The sequence below is a fragment of the Prinia subflava genome, chromosome 1, assembly GCF_021018805.1.
Source record: "Prinia subflava isolate CZ2003 ecotype Zambia chromosome 1, Cam_Psub_1.2, whole genome shotgun sequence".
Classification (NCBI taxonomy): domain Eukaryota; kingdom Metazoa; phylum Chordata; class Aves; order Passeriformes; family Cisticolidae; genus Prinia; species Prinia subflava.
Window position 1 is genome coordinate 104,175,735 of NC_086247.1, and position 27,138 is coordinate 104,202,872.

The window sequence follows — 27,138 nt, forward strand, 5'->3', positions numbered from 1 at the left end:
GTATTTGAGTCAGATGTTGTTTGTATTTGTAAATATTTACTCCATAATTGGAAGAGATTTTAATGGGTGTTGGTTTGTGAAATGATTTATAAATGATTAAATGACTTCTGACAATTGAAACAGCAATAGAACAAACAAGAAGGTTTTTTTCTGGACTTAGGGTGCCTTCACAGACTTTTTTTTCTCCTACTTTATCAACCTCATGGATTATAAGAGCCCTTAGTACAATCACTTACCATAGTGATGCAATTCCATAAGTTTGTGCAAATAAGCAAATAAGCAAATAAGTAAAAAAGCAAATAAGTTTTCTAGTGTCTTGGGCACTGTTTGGGTTTACTTTCATGTGGGTTATTTCTAAGATTAACTAGACTTTCTTGAAATTCTTGATTATTTTTCTCTTCTCTTCCAAAATATTTTCTCTTCTGTTATCAGGCTTCACTTACAGAAATTGTAGCAGTTCCCTCATTCTTTTTAAGATCCATGAAGTTTCAAGATTAGAAAATTTATTTTCAATAATAGTCTGATAATTCACTCTTTAATCTCTGTAATCAATTCATTCTCCAATTTGTGATATACTAACGTAGCCTTTGGTAGACTATCTTATACTTACAATAAAAGATTGCTCTTGATTAGAATATTTATTGCCTTGCTCTTGAAAGTACACTGTTTTTGAGGTCCTCCCATGCAAACTGTTTGAGGATATCGTATTACAGGCCACTCCTGTTGGTGTTCTGTAACTTTTTAAGCTACTGTGCAGCTAATACATAAACTGGTTATAAAGGTTGTGGGACACATTCCTTATGTGTTACGTACATCAGTATGACACCTATAGGAAACCATTGGGTTTACTGGGAGAAGGCTGTAATGATGTAGGTGGAGTTACCATGAGAATCTTCCATGAGACTTTGTAGCATCTGTTCCTTATTTCACCTAACACAGACATCCTGGTAAACCAACTTGTGAGCACTTGTTTGTGGGTAGATATAGAAGCAGCTTATTGTATCTATGCATGGCATTATTTTCCTACCTTTTTTTAAAGTTCTGTAGGGTATTCTTACTTTCTTAAAAAAGTTAACATCAGGTTGCAGTCGTGGTTTTCACAGAGAGAAAAAAAGTTACTTTTTCAAATCTGCAAGTTTAGCTTGACAAAGTTTTAAGGAAAGGGAACTGTTATACAGAAATCTAACTGAACTGAAATGTCATCCCTTCAGTATTAGAAGGCATCAAACCCTATGTGTTGTATTTCAGAGTCAGGTAGAGTACCAGTACCAGAACAGATTGCTCTGTTCTGTTTATTCTGATAATCCTCTGCTGGTAAAAAATTGCTCACAAGCCCTGCAGAGAAGTCCTTGCACTTCAGAGGAGCTAGGTGCAGCTGTCAACCTTTAGATGGAGTCCACATGGTGAAAAATCCTCCTTAGTTTACAGTAAACAATCTGATTCTTTACTGTTTCACTTGCCTGTTCAGTGAGGGCAGGATTGCAGGAGGTGACTGGTGGGTTTGTGGCCAATTCAAAGTTTGCGGGTTTTTTAAACAGAGTTCTGCTCTCAGAAAATACAAAGCATCTATCCTGTTGAAACTAAATAATAGAAATCAAAACCCTCTTCAGTATTAGAATTTCCAAAATTGCTAACTGATTTAGAAAGTCTTGGCTGAAAACTGGTGAGATTTTAATTTAACATACATGACATGACATGCAGTTTATTTTTACCTTCATTAGTTCTATTGTAATGCTTTTCAGAACTTCTTTTTTCTTTCAGACACAATTATTTCTACTGATAATCAGTCAGTTAGTTTTCTTTTAAAAGATATCTTACTGACAGTGCTTTATTGAAGGAAATTTGATCTATAATGTTTCGATTTATCTGCTAAGGTCATATCAATACATAACATTTTGCCTTAAGTTTCCAACTGTTTCCACTGATGCTGCCCAGAGTAAAAGTGTTGGTATCTCTGAGAACTGTCCTTTTCAGAATAAGATTTAAAGGACAGCAGTCAGCTGCAAAATGCAGTGCATATAGCACAGCCAGTAGTAACATTAATAACAGTCTCAAGTTCATGGCAGCACCTCAAAATGTTGTTTAAATAAGAGAGGATTCACACCATTTTTAAATCATTGCTTTAAACATGTGAAAACTAAAAATCAGAAGTAAGTTTTCTACCATTTAAGTGATGAGCTTTCATTCTTGAGATTTGTTGCATTGTGAAGGTAAAAAATAGATCCTAATATAACAGATTGTTTTCTTTTTAACTAGTGTTAGCTTTCCAGGTGAGTGCAAAGGTTTGCTGTACTGTATGATCATTTACTGTCATTTTTTCTGGCTTTTTGGAGAAGCAGTTGCACGTGTGTTTATGTTGACAGTGGATGTTTAGCTCCTCTTGACAACTTTAAATGAGAATTTGAAGTAATAGCCAGTACAGATGAAAGATGTTAGCTTTCCTATTTTGTCTTTTCAGACTTGGGTCGCATGTATAACCTTGTATCTCGAATCCAGGATGGCCTTGGAGAACTGAAAAAACTTTTGGAAACCCACATTCATAATCAGGGTCTAGCTGCAATTGAGAAATGTGGAGAAGCTGCACTAAATGCAAGTATCCTATCAAAACAACTCTTGAGTGTGGTTGCTGCCACTTTCACATTAGAGGATAGTGAATGCTTTCTGACAAAACTTACAGTTTGTTTGTTTTCCCTCTCACTAATTTAACTTGTCAGGACTTGACAATTCTCAGATGTTGATAGAAGGCTAAAAAAAAACTTACATCACTCTGTTTATACTCTTTAAATTTTGGGGGTCTTTGGGGTGGGTTTTTTTGTTTTCATTTGGATTGAGTGGGTTGTGTGGATTTTTGGTTTGGTTTTGAGGAAGATGAGTTTCCTTCTGAGGTTGTGCTCTCTGTCAGGATGTCATGCTGCTTGGAAAGCTGGTTGTGCAAATACAACACCCCATACTTAAACAATACAAGTACACCTGCAAGTCCACTGTTTCAAGAACCATTATCTCCAGTCAACTGTATTTTATTTCATCATCTTAAAGAATTCTGACTTGGATAGGACTCTCTAGAGAAAGTTTCTGTTAGTTTCAGGTTTTTGATAGTGCCTTTGTTCCGTTTGGAAAAGCATAAGAAATAGAAGAAGAAGGAGCTGAAATGGTTGGAAAGGTCACAATATAAGGGGGAGATCAGGACTTTGGAAAGGCTGCTTTTTTGATTTTTATCCCAAAATTGTAATTTCAGACTTCGTTTTGTATTGATTAGGGTTGCATCTTGGCAACATGAAGTTGTATAAATCCTTTGCCGACCTTCTTCTCTATAGACAATATGATGTTTTCCAGGGGAAAAGAAAGACCGAAACACTGCACAAAGCAAGATCAGGATAGGATATAGATTCTGGTAAATTTTACTTAAAGTGGAATTCAAGAAGCACTTGGACAATGCTCTCAGGCATTGTCACTGATGTTTGTCACATTGTCATATCAGTGTGATTCTTAGGGTGGTCCTGTGCAGGGTCAGGGGTTGGACTTTGATGATCCTTGCAGTTTCGTTCCATCAGGATTCACCATGATTCTATGATCAACTTGGATTTTTGACAAAGTTTATTTTAATTTGTTTCTTTCCTGAGAATTTCTTGAAATAGCTTTATACTAAAACAGTGATCTGTATTGAAGGGTGTAGTGTCTGTTGTTCAATTCTATAGTTTTAAGTGCATAGCTTTTAAGCAGTGTTGGTCTTTTATGAATCATAATCATGAGCAAGTTGAGGAATCTTCAGTTTCTTTTGTAGACGTCTCCATAAATTTTGAAATCTGATCTGCTCCATGCTTGGCACATCCCCCTAGTGGTCATCACTCTTGAGATTTTTTTCTGTTTAGCTCTTGAATAATTAGGCCAGAAAAAAATGAAAGCTCTTTCTCCAGGAGCTGTTTCAACTTTCAGAGAGAGGAGGTCCAAGATTTGTATGTATTAGTTGACTCCAACCATTTACAAAACTCTTTCTGCCTCTGACACTTTTTCTTCTTTCCTCACCTCTTTCTTTTGTTCCTTATTCCACACATTTGTTCTTCATTTTCATAGCAGTATCTCTGGCTTTTCCCCTTGGGAACCATCTTGCCTTGTCTTCCAGTATCCTTCACACCACTGTATTGCTGTTCATCATTGCCTTGTTAGTTGTCTATCACACTTAGGTAGGATTGATTTTTCCCAGCTTCATTTACCTCTACTGTATCTAAACACATAATAAGCTGAACAAATGCTTCTCAGTTTCTCTGTAGTCAGTGCAGAAATAGTCATACCAGCCTGACTCATTTCACCTATTTTAGATTTTTACTGCAGAAGGAGTTGTGCCCTAGTCTCTGTTAGCTGTATTGACGAGACTGCTTTTCAGTCAGAAGATTTGCTGCCTTTTGTGCCTTTGATTTGGTTTTTTTTTTCAGTCCTCGTAATCAGTACCTTTCTGAAGTCCTTCAAATCCACTTGCATTCCTTATCTCAGAAGTTCCCAATAATCTCAGTTCTTCATCTCAAGCATGGCATTAGGTTGGTGGTCCGTGGTAGTTTGTGTCTGTCTTCAGTGGCAGCAGGAAATGGTTTTCAGTATTCTGACAAAACCCTGCCCATATTCCACCACTTCTTGCCAACAAGACCTTCTGATCTCCAAATTGAAGACTTCCAGCCCTTTTTAGTGTGTTGTGTAGTAACTGTCCTGTGTGCCTGATGATTTACTTGCCCATCATGGTCCCTACTCCTTGACTCCACTCCATCTTTATTGAGAATCAAAGATCAGTAACTGCACATAGAACTCACTCTGGGTACAATAAACTTGATGTTTATTGGCATTTGGCTGCCATGGGGTGTTGAGCAGATAATTTTTAAGAACTACCAGTGACTGATGTATCTGTGCTTAGTTGTACCTACTGGATATACACCAGTCACCCTCTTACTACAGAGATTTTCCTCTATAGCAGCTGCCGTTTTATGATTGTCCAGCTCTCTCAGGTGTGACTTGAAATAAGTTTAGGTCTTTGGAAATATTTGCAGTGTTTGAGTAAATTGTTTGTTTCTTTGTTGTCTTTTGTGTTATGTGGTACACTCTGCACTTTGGGTGCTGTAAATGAAAGCTTGCAGTAACATCAGTCAGTCGTGGACATAGGATCTGAACCAGTCTGGATATTAGTTCATCTTTAAAATATTTCTAATACGTCATAGACTTTGCCCATACATATTTTCTTGGGCCAGTGAATAGCTCCATTTTGGAGGAAGTAGAAAGCAGAAAGTCAACAGGTTACAAAATCCAGTCTGTCCTCATTGCAGGATCCAAAAATGTATGTACAGACAGTGTTGGATGTCCATAAGAAATACAACGCTTTAGTCATGTCTGCATTCAACAATGATGCTGGCTTCGTGGCTGCACTAGACAAAGTAAGTGCGTGTAGTGGCAGATGCTGGACTTTGTTTTTTATTTCCATGCAAAATAAAAAAAAACTGTCTCCCAAAATTTCACTGTCTTTTGGGATTTATAGGCTTGTGGTCGGTTTATAAATAATAATGCAGTGACGAAAATGGCTCAATCATCCAGTAAATCCCCAGAGCTACTGGCACGATACTGTGACTCCTTACTAAAGAAAAGGTATGTCCTCAAAGACAAATGATCATTTCATGTTGGCTTTTATTTTGAAAGGTTTTAGCCTAGGAAGTTTTCTACTGCCTTCAGAAACAGAAATTCACTTTGCAAGAAATTAATTGTATCAAACTCTGGAAACAAAAATTTCAGTAGGACCATTCCTAAAGATTGTGTTGTTTGCTTTTCTTTTTTAAAAAAAGTGGAGCAAATAAGCAAACTTTTCTTGCCTTATAGGAATCTTAAGTTTTTGTTTTTCAGTAAAACTGAAGAAGGGTTTTTAGGTAGGGTGTTTTACACTGAGAAACTTAAATTGGGTTGTATGTTGTAAAGAGATGCATATTCTCTTTTTCCATTAAAACTGTTGCTTTCCTCCTGTTGTTTTTTCTGTACCTTCTTCCATCTGGGCAGAAATTGAGGAGGACAAAAACTGCTTTCTAACCTCTCACAGTTCGTGTTTTAATTCTAGGTACTTGGCTTTAAGTGATTCAGCAGCTCATATGCTGAGTTGGTATCAGTTCAGTTCATACTGGACTGATGTCAGTTTGGCCCTGGCAACATTTCTACATTTCATTTTTCATGGAGGAAAAAAAGCCACCACCAAACAATCTAAAAATGGGAGAACTTGCTCACTTTTCCCTTTCCCATCCCCTCCTTCATTCAGTAAAGGGTTTATTTTCTCCTTTACAAATACTGACTGTGTGCAGGGCACGTTTGGGGTTTGCCTGGTGGACAAGCATGAAATGGAGGAAGACAATGTGGTGCCACCTGAGCTTTCACCCAGTCAACTCCTAGCTCTGTGAGCTGGTTTCTTCTCACTGTGCTATCTAAGATAAGAAATAAAGATAGCATTTAACAGCAGGAAGAGAGATGTCCATGTTTAAGCTCATAAATCCTGAGAAGTACCAGGCTACCAACAAGGGCCAAGCAAGTCATGGTTCAGGACTTCAGCCTGTGATATTTGGGAATCTCAGATTGCTGACAGGTGGAGCAGTGAACTGTTCACTTCATTATATTGTTTCCTGTTTAAAGAGCCTTTGATCTCAGAACTACTCAAATTTGCATTCTTTTCTTTCTGAATCTTCCATATGCATACATATGTTGGTTTCATTCTGCCAGTTTGGGACTCATTAAAAATGCACTTCTTTAATTGCAGCTCAAAGAATCCAGAAGAAGCAGAATTGGAAGATACGCTCAATCAAGTGGTAAGATGTCTATAAGTACACATAAAATATAAAAATTATTTTACTTTGTTTATTAAAAACCCCTTTACAACAGATTTAAAGTGGCTGTGTTGAAGCTATGCTTTTACTTGATCTGTCTATACATAGAAAATACATAATTTCCACAGCATCTTTGTATATCATTGTTTATCCATATGGGTATTAATGTGCTCTACGTGAGAAATATATAGTTTTTGTTTTAAAATAGTGTCCATATTTAAAGCAAACACATACCACCAGTCCCTCCACCCTCCCCAAAAAGGCCAAACAAAGCCTCCAATCTTTAAAATTTAGGTGCAAACTAAGTAGGTCCTCTTACTGCTTTTTCAAGACAAATGTTTAAATATTTTTTCCTTACAAATTATGTTGGCTTTTCCAGATGGTTGTCTTCAAGTACATTGAGGATAAAGATGTGTTTCAAAAATTCTATGCTAAAATGCTGGCAAAGAGACTTGTGCATCAAAACAGTGCTAGTGATGATGCTGAGGCAAGCATGATCTCCAAACTAAAAGTGAGTATTCCATGATTGTCCCATGATCTACTGCCTTGCAGGTCTTCACACCATTTTGGAAAGCACTTATGTTATGTACATCCTTTCACTTGTTTATTTTATGCACAGAAAAATACACAGCCTAGGTCTTTTTTTCTGTTTTTTTTTTTAATCGTAGAAACTTCCAGTTCATGTCTGTCTGATGGAGCTAAGCTTAATTATTCTTAACCATATTAATGACATGCATTTAATTATTCAAGGGAATGAGTACTGGAAAGTTGCTTAATTTTGTTAACCTGTATTTATGCAGAGTTAAGCAAAATACAATCAGCTACCCTTTGAGTAGTCTGTTTCATTGTGTTTTGCTTAATTTTTAAACAATTTTTTCTTGAGTTTTCAATGACAATTAAAGCTCATATTCCAGGGGGTATCGGCACTTTGAGTAAGGGAAATACAGAACTTTGTACATCTTCTGTTAAGGAAATAAGTTCCAGCACTTTGTTCTTCTCATTATCCAATGTCAAAAATGTGTCTTGCTGATGAATCTGTGCTTTTAAAACACAGCAAGCTTGTGGTTTTGAGTATACCTCCAAGCTGCAGCGGATGTTCCAAGATATTGGTGTAAGCAAGGATTTGAATGAGCAATTTAAAAAGCACCTGACCAATTCAGAACCACTAGATTGTAAGTAATACCTTTATCTAAGTTACTGTTGCATATTAGAGCTTCCTCTTATTTCTGCAGAACTGTGTGTGAGGGAAATATTTGACTTACTCATACTGCCACAAATTAGACTTAGTGTTCTTCTGACCATGATAGCTGGGATGTTTAAATTAGTCTTCTAAGTCTGTTCTTTGTCTTCTAGTAGTTCTTTGTATATTTTGTGAGTAGCCTCCTCCTGATCTTGCAGCTCACATTTAGGTACATAACTAAATTAAGTTGAATACTGTCTTGTCTTGTTTTTTTTCTTTTTTCTTCTTTTTTATATTTGATTGGAGAAATGTTTTTCTTTGAACAGTTTTGATTTTTATCTGTTTAATACTTAGACTTATATGAAAGTATTAAGGATAAAAGTATATTTGTTCCACGTTGTTAGCTTCTCCTATCACCTTTTTATACTTTTCAATTGAAGCACGTTGAACCAAATTCTGTCAAGAATTAATAATTATTTCTTGGATTACAATTAGAATTGTGTTCTATCAGGCTTACATTTTACTTAGTTTTGTATTATTTGTACTTGACTTGACCAAAATGCCTTACAAGTATAGGTGGGAAAGGTCTGTTCTTGCAGTTGTGCACTGTGAAGTGATGATGAACTCTTAAAAGAGAAAACCCATTGTAGGGGTAGAAACAGAGTAATAATTTCTCCAAATGAGAGAAGACTGAGTGCCTGTAACAGTAAATCTAAAGCTCTCCAACTGCAGTGACATCTCTCATGAATAGGTTTGGTTATGCTCTGACAAAAATAAAATAGTACTTAATGATTTTTTACTGTTAGTTTAACCACAAGGCCAGAACCATTTCTGTGTTAGAGCTGGGACTGTGTATGAAGAGGGGGTTAGGAGAAAGTGGGATAATTCAGCTCGTCCTCTTCACCTCTCTTTCAGTGGATTTCAGCATCCAAGTGCTGAGTTCTGGATCATGGCCGTTCCAGCAGTCCTGCACGTTTGCTCTGCCATCTGAGGTGAGGCACTTGAACTTGGTTCATTTGAACATGGAATGATCATGATGAAATTAATTTTATAAAGCTGGTGTCTCCTTCTGTTCTGCTGTGTATCAGAGAGGACTACGAGTGTCTCTGGTATTTGCCTATTTGGCCTGAGGATATTTGGGACAAGATAGATGAGTAAGGTGGTAGGAGGGAACTGTGTGAAATACATGTTATGTGTACATGCCTACATACATAATATGAAAAGATATGTTTTCATATCTTTCCAATGAAAACTCCGTTGGTAATGAATCTTCCTTCAAAATATTCAACAGCAACTAAAGCAAATCTGGGTGTACTTAATTTAAGAAACTTTTTCTTACATTGCTTCAGCTTTGCCCGGTAAAATCTTTGGTAAAATCTTTCTTTGCTAAAATCTTTCTTTGCTAAAATCTTTCTTTGCTAAAATCTTTCTTTGCTAAAATCTTTCTTTGCTAAAATCTTTCTTTGCTAAAATCTTTCTTTGCTAAAATCTTTCTTTGCTAAAATCTTTCTTTGCTAAAATCTTTCTTTGCTAAAATCTTTAGATATTATAATTGTTAGTTTTGTGCTAAATGCGTATCCAGAAAAGACAAGACGTGAATATTTAACATGAGAAGTAAGTTTAATGCTGTTACCTGGAGGATGAAGGTGGTTAAAACAAATTGCTTTTCTAGCCATGCTAAATGTATCCTAAAAGGAAGAATGAACCTTAAATGCCTGTTTACATGTGTACTGTTAACAATACTTTAAAGGGGAAAGTCATCATAGGGAAATTTTTCATCCATTCTGCCAAATTTGAGTACTTTGAGTTTCTGTTTGTGTTACTTAGACAACATAGTGGTTGAGGGTGACCAGATTTGCTGATCCCCTGTTGCTTCCATAACATGTAAGGGTAAGTGAAGGTAAATAATATTTACTTACTTATTACTGATGTTTTAATACAGTTAGAACGGAGCTACCAGAGATTTACTGCATTTTATGCCAGTCGGCACAGTGGAAGAAAATTAACATGGTTGTATCAGCTGTCCAAAGGGGAATTGGTTACCAACTGTTTCAAAAACAGATACACATTACAGGTAAGGACCAGTCATGCCAATAGAAACACTTGGTGATGGTTGTATTCAGAGGACTGGATGCAGCCAGCAGAACCTTTATTGTATGTTTATTTTATTTACTGTACTGATACTAAAGATCTCTGTTTAAAAGAAAATTGACTTAGGAAATGGAACACATTGCCTGTAGTTTAAAGAGGTGTTGAAATGTATTTTGTGAGACAAATACAACCTCTTTGCCTAGGATCTTGTGCTGCTTATACTTTCCTGTCTGCTTTCTCTCAAAAAGTAGGTGGGATGGGGAGTTCACTACAGTGAGAAGAAACAAGATAATGTCAGACTTTGACCTTGTCATCAGCATAGGTTAACCCTGTAGTGATAGACATGGATAAGCCACTGACAGCTGCTTGATGTATAAATTTGGTTTCACTATTCTGCTGGAATTGGGAGGGTTGTGAGGATGAATTCAGTAGTCCGTGTTGGGTTTAATGAAGATTAAAGGGGAAAGAGTTGGAGTGATAGAGGAAAACAATTTAAGACTATATTAGCAAGTGGAAGGATAATACTTTAATACTATAGTATACTATACTATACTATACTATAATAGAAGATACTATAATAGAAGATTTGATGAAGTCTCTGAAGCAAGCTAAATGATCCTAATCCTGGGGTTTATGTTTAGATAATGCTGGAAGAGGGGAAATGTTGTAAAAGCAACATTAGAATCTTCTTTTTTTATTAGCACCACTTGGGTGTTCTCTGTTGTCCACATATTCCAGTGTATGTGTTTAACTGGTGAATTTCAGGCTGTTCAAATTCAGAAAGTGTTTGTAAGTTCTCATTTTCTGATTCCCCCCCTCTCCCCTGTGTTCTCTGTTTTTGGATCTGTCAGGCATCCACATTCCAGATGGCGATTTTACTGCAGTACAACACAGAAGATGCCTACACCGTGCAGCAGCTGACAGACAGTACTCAAATAAAAATGGTACTGGCTTTGCACATTTTAGCACACTATCACGAGCAAGTGTTTTGGTCTTCAGGGCTCTTCCTGCTATCATAAGAAATTTGGATTACACACGCTTGTAGCCAGAATCAGTTTCTGTCCCAAAGGGGACAGATGTGCTCTATTGTTGGTCAATTCACTTTCCTGGTTTACTTTCCTGTGATCATAATTGCCTGGTCTTCTGATGAATCTTAGTGCATGTACGTTCCTGTTCATGACTGGAGTGAATTGTCTAGCTTTCTGCTGAGCTCTGATTGGAAGTTTTCAGTGTTTCAATGCATATATTTTAATGTTAAAAGACAACATTCTTGCAAAACCAGCATTTTCCCTAAATGATTGATCCATGCATCTGTCACTCTTTTGTATCTCAAGGCTTTTTTACATGAATGTAGTAAATCTGCAGTTCATTGGCTAACTCTCTCCTGTGGAAAAGGTTCCCTCCTTTTCTTTCCAAGCAGGCTTTGTGGCCCACAAATTGGCATTTAGTTGACCTTTAGTTGTAGGTTTGAATCAGATCTGCTCTGACTTCTGGAAAGTTACATATTCCTACTCAGTAGGATCTTTAATTCCAGAAATGCATATCTAAGAAAGTTATTGTTGCTGATGGATTACAGCAAACCCAGAAGTCTTAGGGGGTTGCCATGTATCACAGACTGTGGTAAAATAGCAGCTTTGCAGGCCTGCACAGAATATTGCCAGGAGCCCTCTGGGTGACCAACCAGCAACAGCAACCAGAGTGGATCCCTGTTAAAACAAAAAGGTGTTAAGCAGAGAGTCTTGCTTTCTGAAGTTTAAGCTTGTCATGGTATATATATTTGCATGGTTTGGGAAAAATGATTTCTTAGGCTTATAAATCTGCTTGCAAAATAGTTCCTAAAGCAGCTACTGGAAAGATCTCTTGTTTGAAATTAGTATTTCTTAAGAATTTTATGTTATTTGACCAACCACAAGGGGGATACGTCATAACACCTAATAAGGACATTGCTTGATTTCTGTGAACTATGTTTTTACTGCTTTTTTTTGCCCCCTCATTTTGCAGTGTTGTGTACTTATTAGTTCTTAGTCTAAATATGTGCATTCTTGTTCAAGTTTTTAAATTAGACAAGGTGCTGTCTATCTGCGCTGATAATATTTTCTATAATTTTGTAGGATATCTTGGCGCAGGTTCTACAGATACTGTTGAAATCAAAATTGCTTGTAAGTACTCTTGCTTTATGACTTCTTAACATACAGTGAAATATGTTAAAGACTATTTATTTATTTGTTTGTTTGTCTATTTCTTGCAGGTTTTGGAAGATGAAAATGCAAATGTTGATGAAGTGGAGTTGAAACCAGATACTTTAATAAAACTGTATCTTGGTTACAAAAAGTAAGCAGCATCTAAGTACATCACTTAGATGTAATGGGTAGCATCCTCCTCTGCTTGCAAAATCTGGGTGAAATCTAATATACTTGGGGTGAAAGCTTCAGGGTTCAAGTGCCAAATAAAACGTACATCCAGTGCGTACCAGCATTAAGGGAGAGGGCTGGCGAGTGGTGGAGGAAGGGTGTGATTTCAGTTCTTTAACTCTGACCTTGTCATAAAGTCTGTCAATGCCTGACATATTTTCATATGTGCTTTTTGTTCCTTGATTCTTGTCTAATTCTTGAATAATTGATTCAGTGCTGCCGTTTCGCCAAGGTGCGTTACTGGCATGCACTTGGCAAAATGCAGGATGTTTTATAAGGTTACTGCAGTGTCCATAGACCAGCAAAGGTCAAAGGCACAAATGTTCACCCACTACTGCTAGCATGAGAAGATCGGGCTCGTTTTATAACCACAGAGGATACAGTGATTTGAGGAGTTAATAAACACAATTTTCAGTCAGTTTTATTACTTACATTAACCAGTTGTGTATTTTAAGCTGTTTACAGCACTGTGGTAGTTTTTATCATGCTTACCAGAGCACAGATATAAACACACATAAATTCAGTGAGCAGTTCAGTGCTTCCCGAAGATAAGATCTCAAGTGAAAGAAACATTTTTAAACCTTTCCTTGTACCTCACCCTTTATCTGCTCTGTCCCCCTTTACCAATAATTAAAGGTTTGAGAACTCATGGTCTGTTGCATTAATGCAGTGATGGAAACAGCTCAGTGTTACTGCATTGTGCAGCTGCTTGTTCCCAATTTATGGAGAGCACTGTGCTAAATAACTCACAGATCCTCTACCCGGTGCAGCTAAGAGGCTGAGCAGATCTCTCTGCTCCCTGGGGCTCTGATGCTGAGGTTTGCTCCCCACTTGTGACACAGGACCATGTCTTGGGACATGTGTGGTTGTGGGTGCACCTCAGCACAGCCCTCAGTGCCTGGGAGCATGTGAAAGGAAGGCAGAGCTCAGTTCTACAGAGCAAACAGATTTCTCCACATTATGGTCAGAATCCAGTCTGTAAATCAGAAAGGTGATTCTGCTCCCATTGATTTCCTTTGGTCTCTTCACTGACTCCAAGCTTCTTACTACACACAGAAATTTTTTGAATACAGTGTGCCTGTACAGTGCTAGTTAGACCTCACAGATCACTAAGATGGATTCAGTTAAGTTGTGAAATACACAGACGCCCACCAGAAGGGTATTTTGTTTTGTTGGTTGGCTGTGGGCATTCTTTATTTTTATTTTTTTAACTTGAATAAAGAGTGTCTGGAGTTTTCAGAAGAGCTGAAGTCCTCTATTACCATAAAGTAATTACTGTGGTGTGGCTTTTATTTTGAAGTTGGGTTTTGTTTGGAGTCATTTCTTTGGTTTTTAAACAGTCAGTTGTTCATTAACTTCTGCTTTTCTTTACAGCAAAAAATTAAGGGTAAACATCAATGTGCCAATGAAGACTGAACAGAAGCAGGAGCAAGAAACTACACACAAAAATATAGAGGAAGATAGGAAACTACTGATTCAGGTGAGTTTTATTGCAGAATGCTGTCATGAACTCAGAATCACAACTTCGTAATCATTTAATGAAGCTTACTGTAGGGTTTTCCTAATTTTTATTAGAAGACAACATGCCATTGCAGTGCACTATGTTAGAGTTCAAAAAATATATTTAAAATGTTCTTAAAGGTGCTTGGAGTCTGTAGTAGACAGTGGAGGAAGGCATTTCTGCAGAGAGGATGTGTTCACGTTTGTCGATGTCGATGAGTGTTTGGGTTCCTTGCATGCACACGTTCACCAGATCTTGTCCTGGGTGAAATCTGAATAATAACCTAGTAAAACCCAGATAGTATGAAATTAACAGTGATTTTATATCAGTTCATTTGGAATCAGTTGAGAGGCAGGCAAGGAAATACAGATGTACCACTAAGAGAGTGTCACAGTAAAGTTAAATATATAAAAAAGGCTTTTTGCTACACAAGTAGTTCTGTGTGGCTCTTGTTACCAGTTGGTGCTATTATTAGTAGTATTATTATGACTGACTGTAAGCACAGTTCTAAAAATTCAAGTGTCAAAAGCACTTTTGATGACTGTGTGCTGTGGAGACTCTATGAGTTCTTGAAGTCTGTGTGAGTAGCTGACACTTATGGTCAAACTTTTCCCTGGCTGGTGCTCGAGTTGGTTGTGGTGGTGCTTCTGCACAGGCAGATGTGATCTTGGGGAGGTAAATGCAGAGGGAAAATGCTTTGCTCCTAAACACCTTCCCTACCTTGCTGTGCAGGCTGCTATTGTGAGAATCATGAAAATGAGGAAGGTTCTAAAACACCAGCAACTGCTTGGAGAAGTGCTAACACAGCTGTCCTCAAGGTTCAAGCCACGAGTTCCTGTAATTAAGGTATGTGAGACCCGCATCTCTGAACCTGGATTCCGGGAGGATAGGATATATACACAGACAAAACACATGCTTCTGAATTAAAAAGGAAAGCTAGGGAGATGGGATGGGCTAGGACAGATTTTTTTGAGTTGCAAGTAGGAAACATTATAACCAGAAATACTGCATTTCTGTTAGGGTAACAGCCATGTTTCTCATTGTTGGCAGTGGTGGTAAAATAGTGGCTGGATTGCATCTTTTCACGTCAGTGTCAGCTTACCATAGCCCAAAGCTTACCTTTTGTTCCTGCTCTACCAGCTGTGGGACAACCTTGAGGTTGGCTTGATAAAACTGTTTTCTGCTTTCCTTTACAGGAAAAATGTTGGGGAGTGGGACATTGTATTTAATTGTTTACTCATAATTATATTGATTATATTAATTATTCATTTATATCTATTAATTTCTTCATCAGTTTGTTCAAGTGAGCTCACCAGCAGTTTTCACATCCACAGCCAAGGGGTAGATGGGGCAAAGGACAGGCAGTGAGAGCAGTTGCATGAACTGGCACCAGTGCTGGGCAGTGACAGAGGCAGCTCCTCACTGCTGCTGCTGTCTTTTGTGAGCTTACATAAGCTCTCTGCACCTTAGTGTAATTCTTTATTTGCTGCCTTACTATGAAGTTGCTCAGCATATTGATGATCTCCCAGTCACACCCCTGGAATGGCATCCAGTGAGTGCAATTCAGCTCAGTGGACCAGCAAAGCCTTCTGCTTGGATGTGGTCAGGAGGAGAGTGAACTGCTGTGGTTTGTGTCCTTTGCACACTCTTGTCCTCTGCTTGGCAGGGAACTCCCTTGGGGGCCAAAATCAAAGTCTGGAGCAACCCCAGAGTGGCCTTTTACACCCGTGTCCCACCACTTACCTGTGTTCCGTCCCTCCCACAGAAATGCATCGACATCCTCATTGAGAAGGAGTACTTGGAACGTGTAGATGGTGAGAAGGACACCTACAGTTACTTGGCTTAGCATTTTTATTAGCAATTACCTGACTGTGTGACACTCGGCAAGTAGGTATGTGATGGAAAGAATGAAAGCGACAGAACTTCATAGCAGCCACCCCTGCTGCCATTTGGACCTCCCTTTTTAATGACTGAGACCAGGACTCCATCAGCCAGTCTCAGATTTACATCAGAACTGCTCAGGATTGATACATTTCAAGTATGTAAATATGGACACCAATGCCATTTAACCTAATTTAAGAACAGAAAGGAATCAGACCCTTCTCGTTTAAGGGTTGCATGCTACTGCATTTAAATCAATACATTGGCTATATGATAAACAGCTGCTACCACAGGCAGCACTTATACATGTTGGCAGCACTTGGAGAGCGAGTCTGAATGGACCCATGTGTAATCTGCTATGAAAAACCATTTGTATAGTGTGTTTCATTTTTTAATGTGTGATAAATAATAAAAAAAAATCAAAAGATTTCTGTACAAGTTGCATTTGGTTTTATTGTTTTAAGTTTCATGACTTACCTTTCTAAATGTAAATAAAAGGTATAATGGTTATGAAAGCTATTAGAAATTCGTTTTGCTTTTCCTCCCCATTTTCTGGTGCTTTAAGAACATTTTGTTCTCTGAAGATACTGTCATCTATCATTATCTCTGCATGTTATTTCTTTTTGAAGAGGAAATGTCTGTGCTTTGAAAATATAAATTTGTGATGATTTCACAAGATCTGCAGAACAGTAAACACTCAGAATATATGTGGCAGTGCTTGGTCATCTGAAATTTGAGCTGGTTTTAATATTGCTCATTGTGCTATAAAGTGCATCACACTTGCATAAATATTGCCTAGAATAAAGGAGGTTTAGGCAGCTGATTTCTTTGGCTGGAGCAGAAAATCAAGTATGTCCCTGAAGAACAATTCCCATTAAATGCAACCTGTGATGGGAATTAAAATGCTTTCAAGTGTTACTACACAGACCTTGATTGACCAGGCCTCATTTTGTTCTCACAATGCTTTATGAAAGGAGTGTTGACTTTTCACATGCTACAAGTAAAATGCTGCCATTCTCACAGGTCTGATTTTTGGTAATCTGTATTTCCTAATCTTGATCGTGAAAAGAACTTAACTTCTGTAGCCGTTTTACCCTTTATGGAAATTGTGATTTGTTCAGTGTTTCTTCTCGCAGAAAAGGAGACAGGTTTTGTGTCGCTAATGTTTCCCTCTTGAGGGAAACTAATAGTTACAGTTGAACTCTGGGTTTAAAAAAATATTATGGAGCAGTGCCCGATGTGATCCAAACTGATTTGGAAAAAGGGAGGGGTGTCATCTGCACTTGAGATTTTGTATGCTTGCGATTTCTGTTCTGAAAGAGCTAGACTGCCATTAGGGGCAATAGGAGCATCTCGCTGCTCAGTTTTAAAGTTGCTTTTGGAAATTTAGAAGAGTGGAGCTGGTGATGCTTCCTCAATTTTTTATGTTTTTTCTAAGACATTTTGTTTTTGTAAACCTTTCCTGCAGAAAGTTCAGGGCTAATAGATTTTTTAGCAGGATGTGTGTGCTATGATGACAAAGCAGCAGCCTGAATTCCTTTCTTAGTCGAAAGGCCAGAAATCACCTGATCTGAGCTGCCTTTCAAAGCCTCTGGCTGGTTAAGGCAGTGCTTTGTATACTGTGCATCCAGGAGCTGTGCTCTACCCGAGGAGGGAGAAAATCAGGTTTTTACTTCTGGACTGTTCTTTTCCTCATGAACTTACTGGTCTTACCTGGGCCACCAGCAAGGTGGAGGGCACGTGGCAGCTGCCTGCTGTGCCTGGAGTGTGGAAGCAGAAGAGCTGAACTCAGCCCCAGGCTTGGAGCCCCCTTGGCACAGCAGGTAAATGGACAGGATTTCATGGACTCACCCTCTGCCTCTCCTCACCCTGCAGCTGATTTGACCAGAGCTTTGTACTCTACTTTGCAAGAGGCTGCAGAGTTCACAGTCCACTAGCAAGAAATAAATGTGGTAGCCCTGTATAGACATCTAGCTGCAATCTAAATGACTCTGGGTGAAAACTATACATTTCTTTTCTGCATCTCTTAATTTTTTAATATATTTGTAATTACTGTTCTATTCATCATTCAGTTTGGTGCTTCAGAGAAGCCACAGTGAGGGCACCTTGTACCACAGCTTTGTCTTGCAAGTAGTGTTTGTCACAGAAATCACAGCTATTGTGGCAGTTGTAGGAGCCAGAGAACATGGATGTAGCTGCATGCCCAGGGAGCTGAGGGCTGCAAGACCACACCTGTCCCACTGGGGCACTGCAGCACCACAAGCACCTGGCCGAGCTACACTGTTTGCATCTTCACACTGATCTTAACTGAGACCCAAAGGAACAGTAACAGGAGACAAGTATGGAGGTGCCTTTGCACAGAAGTCACAGGTTAAATTCACATGCTTTCTCAAGGGCCTGACACAAAATTCCAACTCAATTCCAGTAAAAATGAAGAAGTTCAAGTATCCTTTATTCAAGGTTGAAAAATGTACCACACCACATTATTGCAAAAGTTCATAGGTACAAAACACTTTGCAGCTGGTGAGAAGGCAATAAAAAGTTGGTTTTTTTTTAAATTTGTTACTATAAATTACTGTTACAGTACTTTGCAAATACAGAATTTCAAATTGCATCATTTTTAATTTTCTAAAATTGCCCACAGTACTAGAAATTCCTGAAGATAAGGCAGCTGTTTGTTTAAAAGAAGAGGTAGCTGGTGTCAAGGGATTTCCATTTCTCTTTCAATGCCCACATACTTAAGGGCATCAGCTTGGCTATATCTGAAATTTAAAAAAAAAAAAAAAATCACAAAAAACCCCATTATCGTGGAACGTTTCAGCTTCATTGTTCTGACAGAATGACACCACAGCCTGTAATACCCTCAGATTTTCCATCATTTCCTCAACAGCTGGGGTGTTTTCTCCTTGTGTGAATTTGCAGGTGCATAACATTGCTGACCCGCTCAAGAAACTACTTTCAGAGGTGTTTGATCAAGAGGAGATGAATCACTAAAATTCCATACTTTTTCACCTTGAATCTCACAGTCCTGAAGTTCATTTTCAGTACTGGAAAACAACTGCATTTTTCAAGGTTGACCTACACAGTATTGCCACTGGACAGCTTTTTGTCAAGTGAGAGGACTGTAGAGGAAAGTAAGGACACATGCTTAGCAAGCACTAATTGTCTGTAATAATTTTGTGATTTCATTCTCTGAAATTCTTGCCTATTTCTGAATGATAGGGGAGTTAACTTGTACTGCTACCTAGAAAACCCAAGCAGAGAAAGTCTGGCCCCATTTGTCACTACACTTTGCTCTACACGAGCTGCTGTGCCAGGTTTGCAGGCTCTTAACCAGCAGCTTTGCTCAAATCAGTCTTGCTGTGGCATCTGCTTAACAAAACCAGTGTGGGGAGTGCTGCTTCTCAGCTGCTGACACCTGAGGCTGCAGGGACCAGGCAGGCACAGGAATTAACTCTGAGCTGTGCAGATCCTGAAAGCTCATCCCATCTGAAATCCATCTACCCACCTGTAGTCAAAGAACAGTTCTTCACCAGTCTGAATGGCTCTTTTAGCAAATATTCCTATTCTGTGATCACCATTAACCATCATAACTGTTTTAAAAGAAATTAGGTATTAGTACAAACACTATAAAATGCATGCAAAAGAAATATCTCACAGTATTTCATACATTGATGAAAGGCAAGTAAATGTGAAACTTACCTTTTGCATAGCAGTTGGGATTTACTGAATGGTTTGCAAATCTAATTTTGTTGCCCTTGCGTGTTGCATCAACCACAAAATCTACAGGGGACAGAAAAAACAACAATACCCACAAATGATGGATGGGTCACCTACAAACACATTTTTGAGTTTAATACCTAGTGTGCTTGGCTCTTGGCAGCTGGAGAAGGTAACTGCACAGCTGCCCTGATGCAAGAGCTGGCCCACCACCCTACAACAGCTGAACTCCGCTGTTGCACACTGTGCTTCTCCTTTACCCTCTGCCACAGTGGCACCACCTTAGCTTCTCCCTGAAGCTTCTCTCCTTTATTCCACAAGGACAAGCTCCATAAATATGTTAAGTCAATACTGACATAAAGCAGCAGGTTTTTTTCCCTCATTTCAACTATTTTCTAGTGTTTTATGCTTGACACAGTGCAGTCTGTATTTTTCTCTTCTAGTGGCAGCAGCCACATACCACATATCTGTATGTGGCTTTTTCCCCCAACACAATTACCATTATAACTTACTGCTGATTTAATTCAGTAAAATTACTTCAGACAACTCCTGGCAAGCCTTTTACATCCTTTAGGCTACTTAATGTCTGCACATAATTTTACTCCATGAGTTCTACTCCTCCTGTATAGTTGCTTGTGCAAGAGGCTCCATCACTCCATCTAGCTGACTAGCACTTAGAGGACCAGCTATCAACAGGATGAATCCACACACTGATAGAGAAAGATATGTGGAAAAAAAATTCTCATTGTTGCCTGCTGTATGCAGAAGAACAGGGCTGAACAAAATGCTGAGCATACATACTTTAGATACATTGCCAAGGGTTGCAATAATACATACATACCATTATTCAAGTTAAACAGAAAGCTGCACATGTATTTGTCATATACTTTTCCTCTTCTGTCTGCCTCATCCTGAGAAATAATCTGAAAGAAACATCACTTGTAAAAAAGAGAAGCACTCCTCCATTGTGTAACCATAGCAGCTTAATGTCAAACCACCCCTCCACCCTCTGAAAGACAGGTGGTAGTTTATTCTCTAGAATTCAAAGTATTCCCAAACAAAGTGTTGTTTTCAGCAAGCATTCTGCACTTAGCAAACATCCATGCTTGCTCTTCGCATAAATAACCTCTTTCAGAGCAGAAGAAAAGCAAGAATTGCTTCTCCTCTCAAAATCAGAACTGCATACCTGACTTAGGGTTTTATTGCTACAGAATATAGCTTAGCAAAAGCTCCTACTTTCAGTACTACAATAAATGATTTGCCACCAAATTCCAAGCATGTCGGAACTGAAATTCCATCTAAAATGAAAAGGACATTCCAGCCTCTCCATCTCACAAGAATCTGTTCCAAAATTTTTGTGCCATTTCAATTGTGTAGCTCCTGGAGTTTGAGCCTGTGACATTTAGTCAGGCACATGGCTCTGTCTGAACATGACACCAGGTTACCAACAGTGGTATCCCGTGGTCAGTCCCTGCCACTGCATCATTTCACCAGTTAAGCTCATATCCAATGTTCTCCATCCTTACCTCACCACAGTATTCAGAGATAAATTCATTCTTCTGTACAGGATCTTTGATAAAAATTCCCCAGCCTGCCACATCTGAAGGTGCCAATAGTAAGTGCTGTGGAACAGAAAAACCAAAAAGTTTAGATATGCCTAGCTTAGATTTGGGTTCAGTTTTTTCCCATTTTGTTTTGTATCACTTAGTGACATTTATATGCTGGGACTCCAGGAGAGCAGACAAATCCAGAGTCTTCTAATGACCAAACACACACTAAAATTACAGCTTGTGGATCAGAAGATGTATGTAAAAGAAAAATGACCAAGTAGTTGAAAACTACTAAAAAATTTAGTTTAACCACCCAAGACACCTTGAAATGAGAGGGTACATAAAAATTCATTTACTAAAGACTTCAACCTCAAAAAATCTGCAGACAGGAGCCCACTGCTGATTAGCTCAGCAATCAACTATTTTGTGAGAAGACATTCCAGAGTAGAAATAAACGTTGACTTATTGATTCATTTATTTGCCAGAACTGAATGGGCTTTCATGACTTAGTCTAGTGTATAGAAGTTTATGCTTTAGAATCAACAACTGAAGAAAGAAATAGCCTCTAGACTCTGAAATAAACTTACTTATGCTGATCTGGGGAAAGACTGCAGAGGTATCACTTTAAAACAGCCTATTTGCAATTAAGAAGCAAAGCCTGAATGGGAAAAAGGAGATATTCTGCAGTGCTGCACAGAAAACACTAATTGGTACATGACAAAATGTAGATAAAGCTTAACACATGAGAGCAAGTGAACAAGTGACAATTCCCTTCCTTGCTGTTTTGTTTGGGTTTTTTTGTTCTCCCATTTGACAGCATGAAGGCAAAGAAATTCCATTCTCTGCCTTGAAAATACAAGAACACCTCAAAACGCAGGTAACAGACATGCAGTAGTATAACTCTGGACATACTTTTTTGGATCCTCTCTGAATGCTGCAGTTCTTGCAAGAAACGTTTTTGCTGTCCCAGTGGTCAGCTGCTCCACAAGTCAGGCAGAGGTCGGGATCACACTCACGGACAGCCAGGTAACAGGGGCACTGCTTGGTGTTGCATTGTGCTTTACAACGACACCCAGGAAAACGATTTTGGCCTACAAAGGAATGTGTGGGAAAGAAAAATGGCAAATGTGAAAAAATACAGCATAAAATTAAAATTCTGCAGATTATAATATATCAGAATATTGGTAACACAGCCATTGATATCTGCATGGGACATTCAGTACTGTAAATTCTTTCCTTCCATGATTTTCATTACTCTTCCTCAATTTTAAGTCTGAAGATTGCTTCTGACTTTAAGCAATGGGCAGTTTCAAGGGCCAAATTAAACTGAACGCGCTCAGGCTGTCTGACACAATCTGCTGCTCCTGTAGCTGTCTGCAGTACGGACAGACTGGCAGTACACAGCTCGATGGTGGGACAGGGAGACAAGTTTATAGGTAACTTTTAAATGTCTTACTTACATTCGGAGCTGCACTGACAAAACTTCTCACAGAAGTTTTGAGCAATTACACATGGGCATGAGCTATCACAAGGCTGACGTGGGTGATCACATGGCTGATAGTTGTAAACGTGATTCGATGACCCATCTGAATAAAAATAGCAACATTTTGTGAAGTTGAAAGTTGCAAATAAACAATCTACAGTTCCCCTCTCACTCTAAGGCAGAAATTCCCTTTTAGTCATTTAACTAAGCAAGCCCAAACATGAACAAAAAGCCCAAACCCACAAGTGGGGTTAAAAACCCCAAAAAACACAAAACCAGAACTGTAACATTAGTGAGGTGTTTTGCACCATTACCTGCCTTCCTAGAGCACCTCATTCTGCCAATGCTCAGCTGCTTTGAGCACTCAGAGCTGAAAGCTGCTTATGTGGAAAACTAAGAAACGAAACTACAATGGTAAAATTTCCTGTCTGAGCATGTTTTGGAATGGCACTATATTACTCAGCAAAATAAATTTGTTTAAATACTCAAAGCAATTTTTAATGTGGAACAACAGTCAGCCTTTAAACAGGTAACACTGGCAATGTAATCCCTTTATTTTTATTATTATTTTTATTATTATTACTACTACTACTACTATACCACTGTGCTTTCCCAAGTCAGTTTTCCAGTGCAGACAATGCTGAAGTCTTCTAGGCAAGAATGGAACTACCAGGGACAATTCTAGAGCTTTACCTATAGTGCAGCTAGGAGAATTTGGTGCTATGTAAATTATATTTGCTATTAATACTCCTGAGCTTGTTTTGGGTTTGCATGAATTTGTAAATTTGTAAAAATGCTCAAGTTAGAAATCAGCAACAAAAAAGGAGAAAGACAAACTGATCAATTATTTATGTTGCTCGAAGTCCCAACCATTCCCAACAACTTTTCAGAGAACTATTTCTAAATTAAGCTGTCTAAAAAAAAAAAAAAAAAAAGGCACTTTTTACTGCAGCTCCTATTCTTAATACCATTTTTACCTGTGCTTCAATGAGGCCATACTGGAAAGACTGTAAACTGAGCCTCCTTTCCTTTTTGTGGAATTATACAGAGCTCTTCCAGCTATGTAAACCAAAGAGTACCTTTTGTCCCTACCATATGTGTAACGAGAGTTAATGTTTTTTAATTTTTATTCCCCTAAAATTTCTAGCTCCCCATGAAACATATATAATGGCCTAACATTAAAAAAGCAAACAAGCAGCCCTCCCCACAAACAACCAAAACCAAAAAAAAAAAGCAATTGTAGAATCTTAAAAGTTCAGGACATAAATTGAATGGAAAGATGCTAACCCTTTTTCAGCTGTATCTTTCTGCAATGAGCAGCCCACAACCTGCAAAAACACAAAACAAACAAGAAGGTTGACAGGAACTCCTCCTGCAGTGGGCTGGGAAAGGCAGCTGCATCTTGCACCCACACTTGACTTAGGATGGGAAAGTTTCTGGAGACATGAACACCTGCTAAGGCACACAAGTCAGCAGGGCTGCAGCAGAACCACCGTCCCAGTCTCTTGGGCTTGACAAGACCAGAGCTCTGCAGGCTGCTCCCCCCGCTCCCCACACCACTCCTCTAGTCCCAGGATTGTACAGGTGAGCAGTCCCCACCCAGCCCAGCCTAGAGATGCCAAAATTCACACGGCCTTGCAGGAAACCCTGTCAAGAGTAGGCTGCTGGAGCTGCTGCTGGCAGGCAGGAGCAGCGAAGGAAGGATACTAAGTTGCAGATCTGGAGGGTCATGCCCAAACAAGGGGGTCAAAATGGGACAACTGTTTGCCTCTCAGGACGTGGCCCCAGCACCACTCTGGTTGTCACCTAGAGATCACAGCCAGGTCCTACCCTTCACCTGAGGAGTGCCAAGCACTTGACAGGAGACAGTGTCTGCCTGGCACAGCCACACTGATGGGACCTCAGTATTCCTTCTGGCTGGACACTTTTCCCCAGTTGTCCTGGCTGGTGGTGCTGCACTGAGCCTTTCCCCTTCTGCTTCAAAGTCTACACTCCTTTCTCTTATGTCCTTACAGTTTTCCTTCAGTATGCCCCTTCTCAGGTAGCTCAGCCAAGCATACCCCTTGCCAGAAGTGTTTGTGTTTTGTTGTGTGGTGGATTTTACTGTTTGCATTTGCTGCTTTGCTGTGTTTTGGGTTTGTTTTAAGAATAACGTGCTTTTGGTTAGCATAACATAACTCACTATACTTGAAAGTTCTTGCAAGTTACATTTACCCCCTTATTTTGTATCCATTTCAGATTGCAAGCTCTTTGGCCAGGGAATGTCAGCTATTCCATAAATGGTGTGTCAGATACAATTATGCAAAAACACCTGTCTGGACCTTTAGTACTGAAAGAAAAACCAGAATTTTAATTTCATTAGCCTTATAATTAAAGGAAAAATCAGTTGTTTTATTTTTTCTTCATTTCTATGTATTTTAGTTACCACTTGTATTTCAGTGAACACACGTAACAAAAAAATAGATTAAGGACTTTCAAAGTTTATACTTCTTGGACTTCCTTAGTATATCGTGTAACAACATCAAGACAATATGGAGAAGCCTCATTCCTTGGCCAAATAATACATTGCCAGCTGCATCAAGCAACCTCACTTTCTCTGCAGATTTACTAAGCTGCCCAAAACACTCATGAACACAGGTACGAAAAGATCTCCAGCACAGAACAACCACAAAAGCTATCCTGCCTTCCAGTGAATGCAACACTCCGCAGAAGTTTGCATGCTGAGAAAACACCTCCCACTGCAACTACTTAAATAGGACTTTTTAGCTGCTACTTCTTTCATAAAAGCATAGCAGCTTTTACATCAACCAAATGGTGTGCAGCGCCCTCCAAAAGCTTCAGATAAATAAGATTCTCTATAAAATTGCCCTTCTAAAGCATTACTATGAGATTTAACTTAACCAACTTTCTTACAAGCACTGAAGGACTCCATATGAGTTAGAAACCCACAAAGGCAGATTTGTCCAAGTAACAAAAGCTGAGGGGAAGGAAGAAGCCCAGCATCAGAGTACTGTAACAAATAGATGACATTCCTATTAAGAGTGATTCACTCCAGAAGAAAAGGCTACCAACATAGATTAATGAATTATGAGACATTGGCTCTGCAAGAAGACACTTCTCATGCACCTGAAAGGAGCGCAATTTTGACTTCAATTACTCTAATGCATACCAAACTGCTTTCTTTCTTGTCTGCCTGGTATTTGGAAAAATGTAACATACCATATTTTTGAACAAGTCTTTCACAGAAACTTGTCTGTCACTCCAAGATAATAAGAACCTACTAGCACAGCAAACCCTTAAAAGCATTCTGTGGCTAGACTTCTTCAAATACTCTTTCATTAGCAATTAGCAGCTTTACTTTTTCTCCTAAGGTAAGCTAATCCTAATACTTTATCCTAATACTTTAAATGTACACAAAGGTGCATACACATCAACAAAGCATTAACAGTAACAAGTCAAAGCAGAAAATAAACTACAGGTGGCAGTCACAGTGGGAAAGGCACGAATCTGCTCTGCCCCTCCTCTGGAGAGATTGGTGCCACAGGAGGGAGGGGGGGGCTGGAGACACACAGTGGCAAGCAGGAACTGTGGGGAATGGCACAAGACAACAGGAAGCAGGCTGCCAACACTGGCCAACTGGACAGGAGTTTTGACTGGCACAATCCAGCACATTCACTGCCTTGTAACTTTCAAAGACTGCCGCAAAGCACTGCAAGTTCCCCTGGTTAGTGCACAAAGCTGGAGCCTGAGCAAGCACCATACTAAAGGTGAGTAATTTTTGTATCTGCCCTATATAAATCTGCCATCTCAAACAGAAATAGAAAGCAAGACCTGGTCCCATGCTGCAGGGAGGAAAGGCAAGGAAAAGACAAAGTTGAGAAAGCACTCACAACTTGAAGCTTCATTGCTTCATTTAAAAAAAGCCAACTGGAAACTCCGTGGCAGGTTTCCAAGCAAGCCGGTGCATTTGTACATCTGGTTGCTGACATCTGCAGGAGAGCCAGCTTAGAAAACAAGTGTTTCCAGAAGCATCATGACAGAAGCTGTCAAAGATATTGCTTTTCCCTCCCAGCAAGCTACTAGACTTTGCCAGTGGTTTTAGGCAGCAGCAGTGTCAGCCAACCCAGCACTATAAACACTCTTGGGAAGAAGCTGCTCCAGCATTTCTTGCTTTGCACAGGGACACTCTTGCTATCAGAAAGATCACTAAAAATTCAAAATACATGCCAATTATGTCAAATATGTGTTGAGTCTTTGCAGTGTTTGATTTTCTGGCATCACTCAACAACTTCAGTCTCCCAGATCATCTCATCCACTGCCTCCCCACCACTCCAAGACTCAGCCTTCCAACCAGGTAGCACATAAGAACATCTGTGCCAATGCCTCAGCTGCACCTTTTGCCTGATAACAGTGAGACTTAAAATCCCAACAAAAAGTCATCCTGAATTCTTGGCAGAACTACATAAGCTATTCAAACACATGCAA

General features: G+C 39.0%; 2 protein-coding genes across 8 annotated transcripts in view; one reads left to right on the plus strand and one right to left on the minus strand.

The window, feature by feature from the left end:
• Positions 1-16,338, plus strand: part of CUL1 (cullin 1) — a 55,605-nt gene extending 39,267 nt beyond the window's left edge. Inside the window, exons 9-22 of the mRNA XM_063405829.1 lie at positions 2,459-2,589; positions 5,307-5,414; positions 5,516-5,622; positions 6,770-6,818; positions 7,216-7,347; positions 7,891-8,008; positions 8,932-9,008; positions 9,959-10,090; positions 10,959-11,051; positions 12,219-12,266; positions 12,356-12,438; positions 13,893-13,998; positions 14,752-14,865; positions 15,785-16,338. Of these exons, the coding sequence (XP_063261899.1) occupies positions 2,459-2,589; positions 5,307-5,414; positions 5,516-5,622; positions 6,770-6,818; positions 7,216-7,347; positions 7,891-8,008; positions 8,932-9,008; positions 9,959-10,090; positions 10,959-11,051; positions 12,219-12,266; positions 12,356-12,438; positions 13,893-13,998; positions 14,752-14,865; positions 15,785-15,865 (1,379 nt within the window). The 3' untranslated portion in view covers positions 15,866-16,338. The remainder of the gene's footprint in view (positions 1-2,458; positions 2,590-5,306; positions 5,415-5,515; positions 5,623-6,769; positions 6,819-7,215; positions 7,348-7,890; positions 8,009-8,931; positions 9,009-9,958; positions 10,091-10,958; positions 11,052-12,218; positions 12,267-12,355; positions 12,439-13,892; positions 13,999-14,751; positions 14,866-15,784) is intronic.
• A 1,657-nt stretch (positions 16,339-17,995) lies between these two features.
• EZH2 (enhancer of zeste 2 polycomb repressive complex 2 subunit) overlaps positions 17,996-27,138 on the minus strand; it is a 50,388-nt gene continuing 41,245 nt past the window's right edge. Inside the window, exons 14-21 of one of the 7 annotated variants that reach the window (XM_063405880.1) lie at positions 23,941-23,981; positions 22,631-22,756; positions 22,083-22,261; positions 21,147-21,242; positions 20,462-20,543; positions 19,603-19,683; positions 19,409-19,493; positions 17,996-18,662 (exon numbers count right to left, since the gene is read on the minus strand). In XM_063405880.1, coding sequence (XP_063261950.1) covers positions 18,602-18,662; positions 19,409-19,493; positions 19,603-19,683; positions 20,462-20,543; positions 21,147-21,242; positions 22,083-22,261; positions 22,631-22,756; positions 23,941-23,981 — 751 coding nt within the window. In that variant the 3' untranslated portion in view covers positions 17,996-18,601. The remainder of the gene's footprint in view (positions 18,663-19,408; positions 19,494-19,602; positions 19,684-20,461; positions 20,544-21,146; positions 21,243-22,082; positions 22,262-22,630; positions 22,757-23,940; positions 23,982-27,138) is intronic. The other 6 variants (XM_063405853.1, XM_063405889.1, XM_063405870.1 and 3 more) reach the window with 6 other exon arrangements.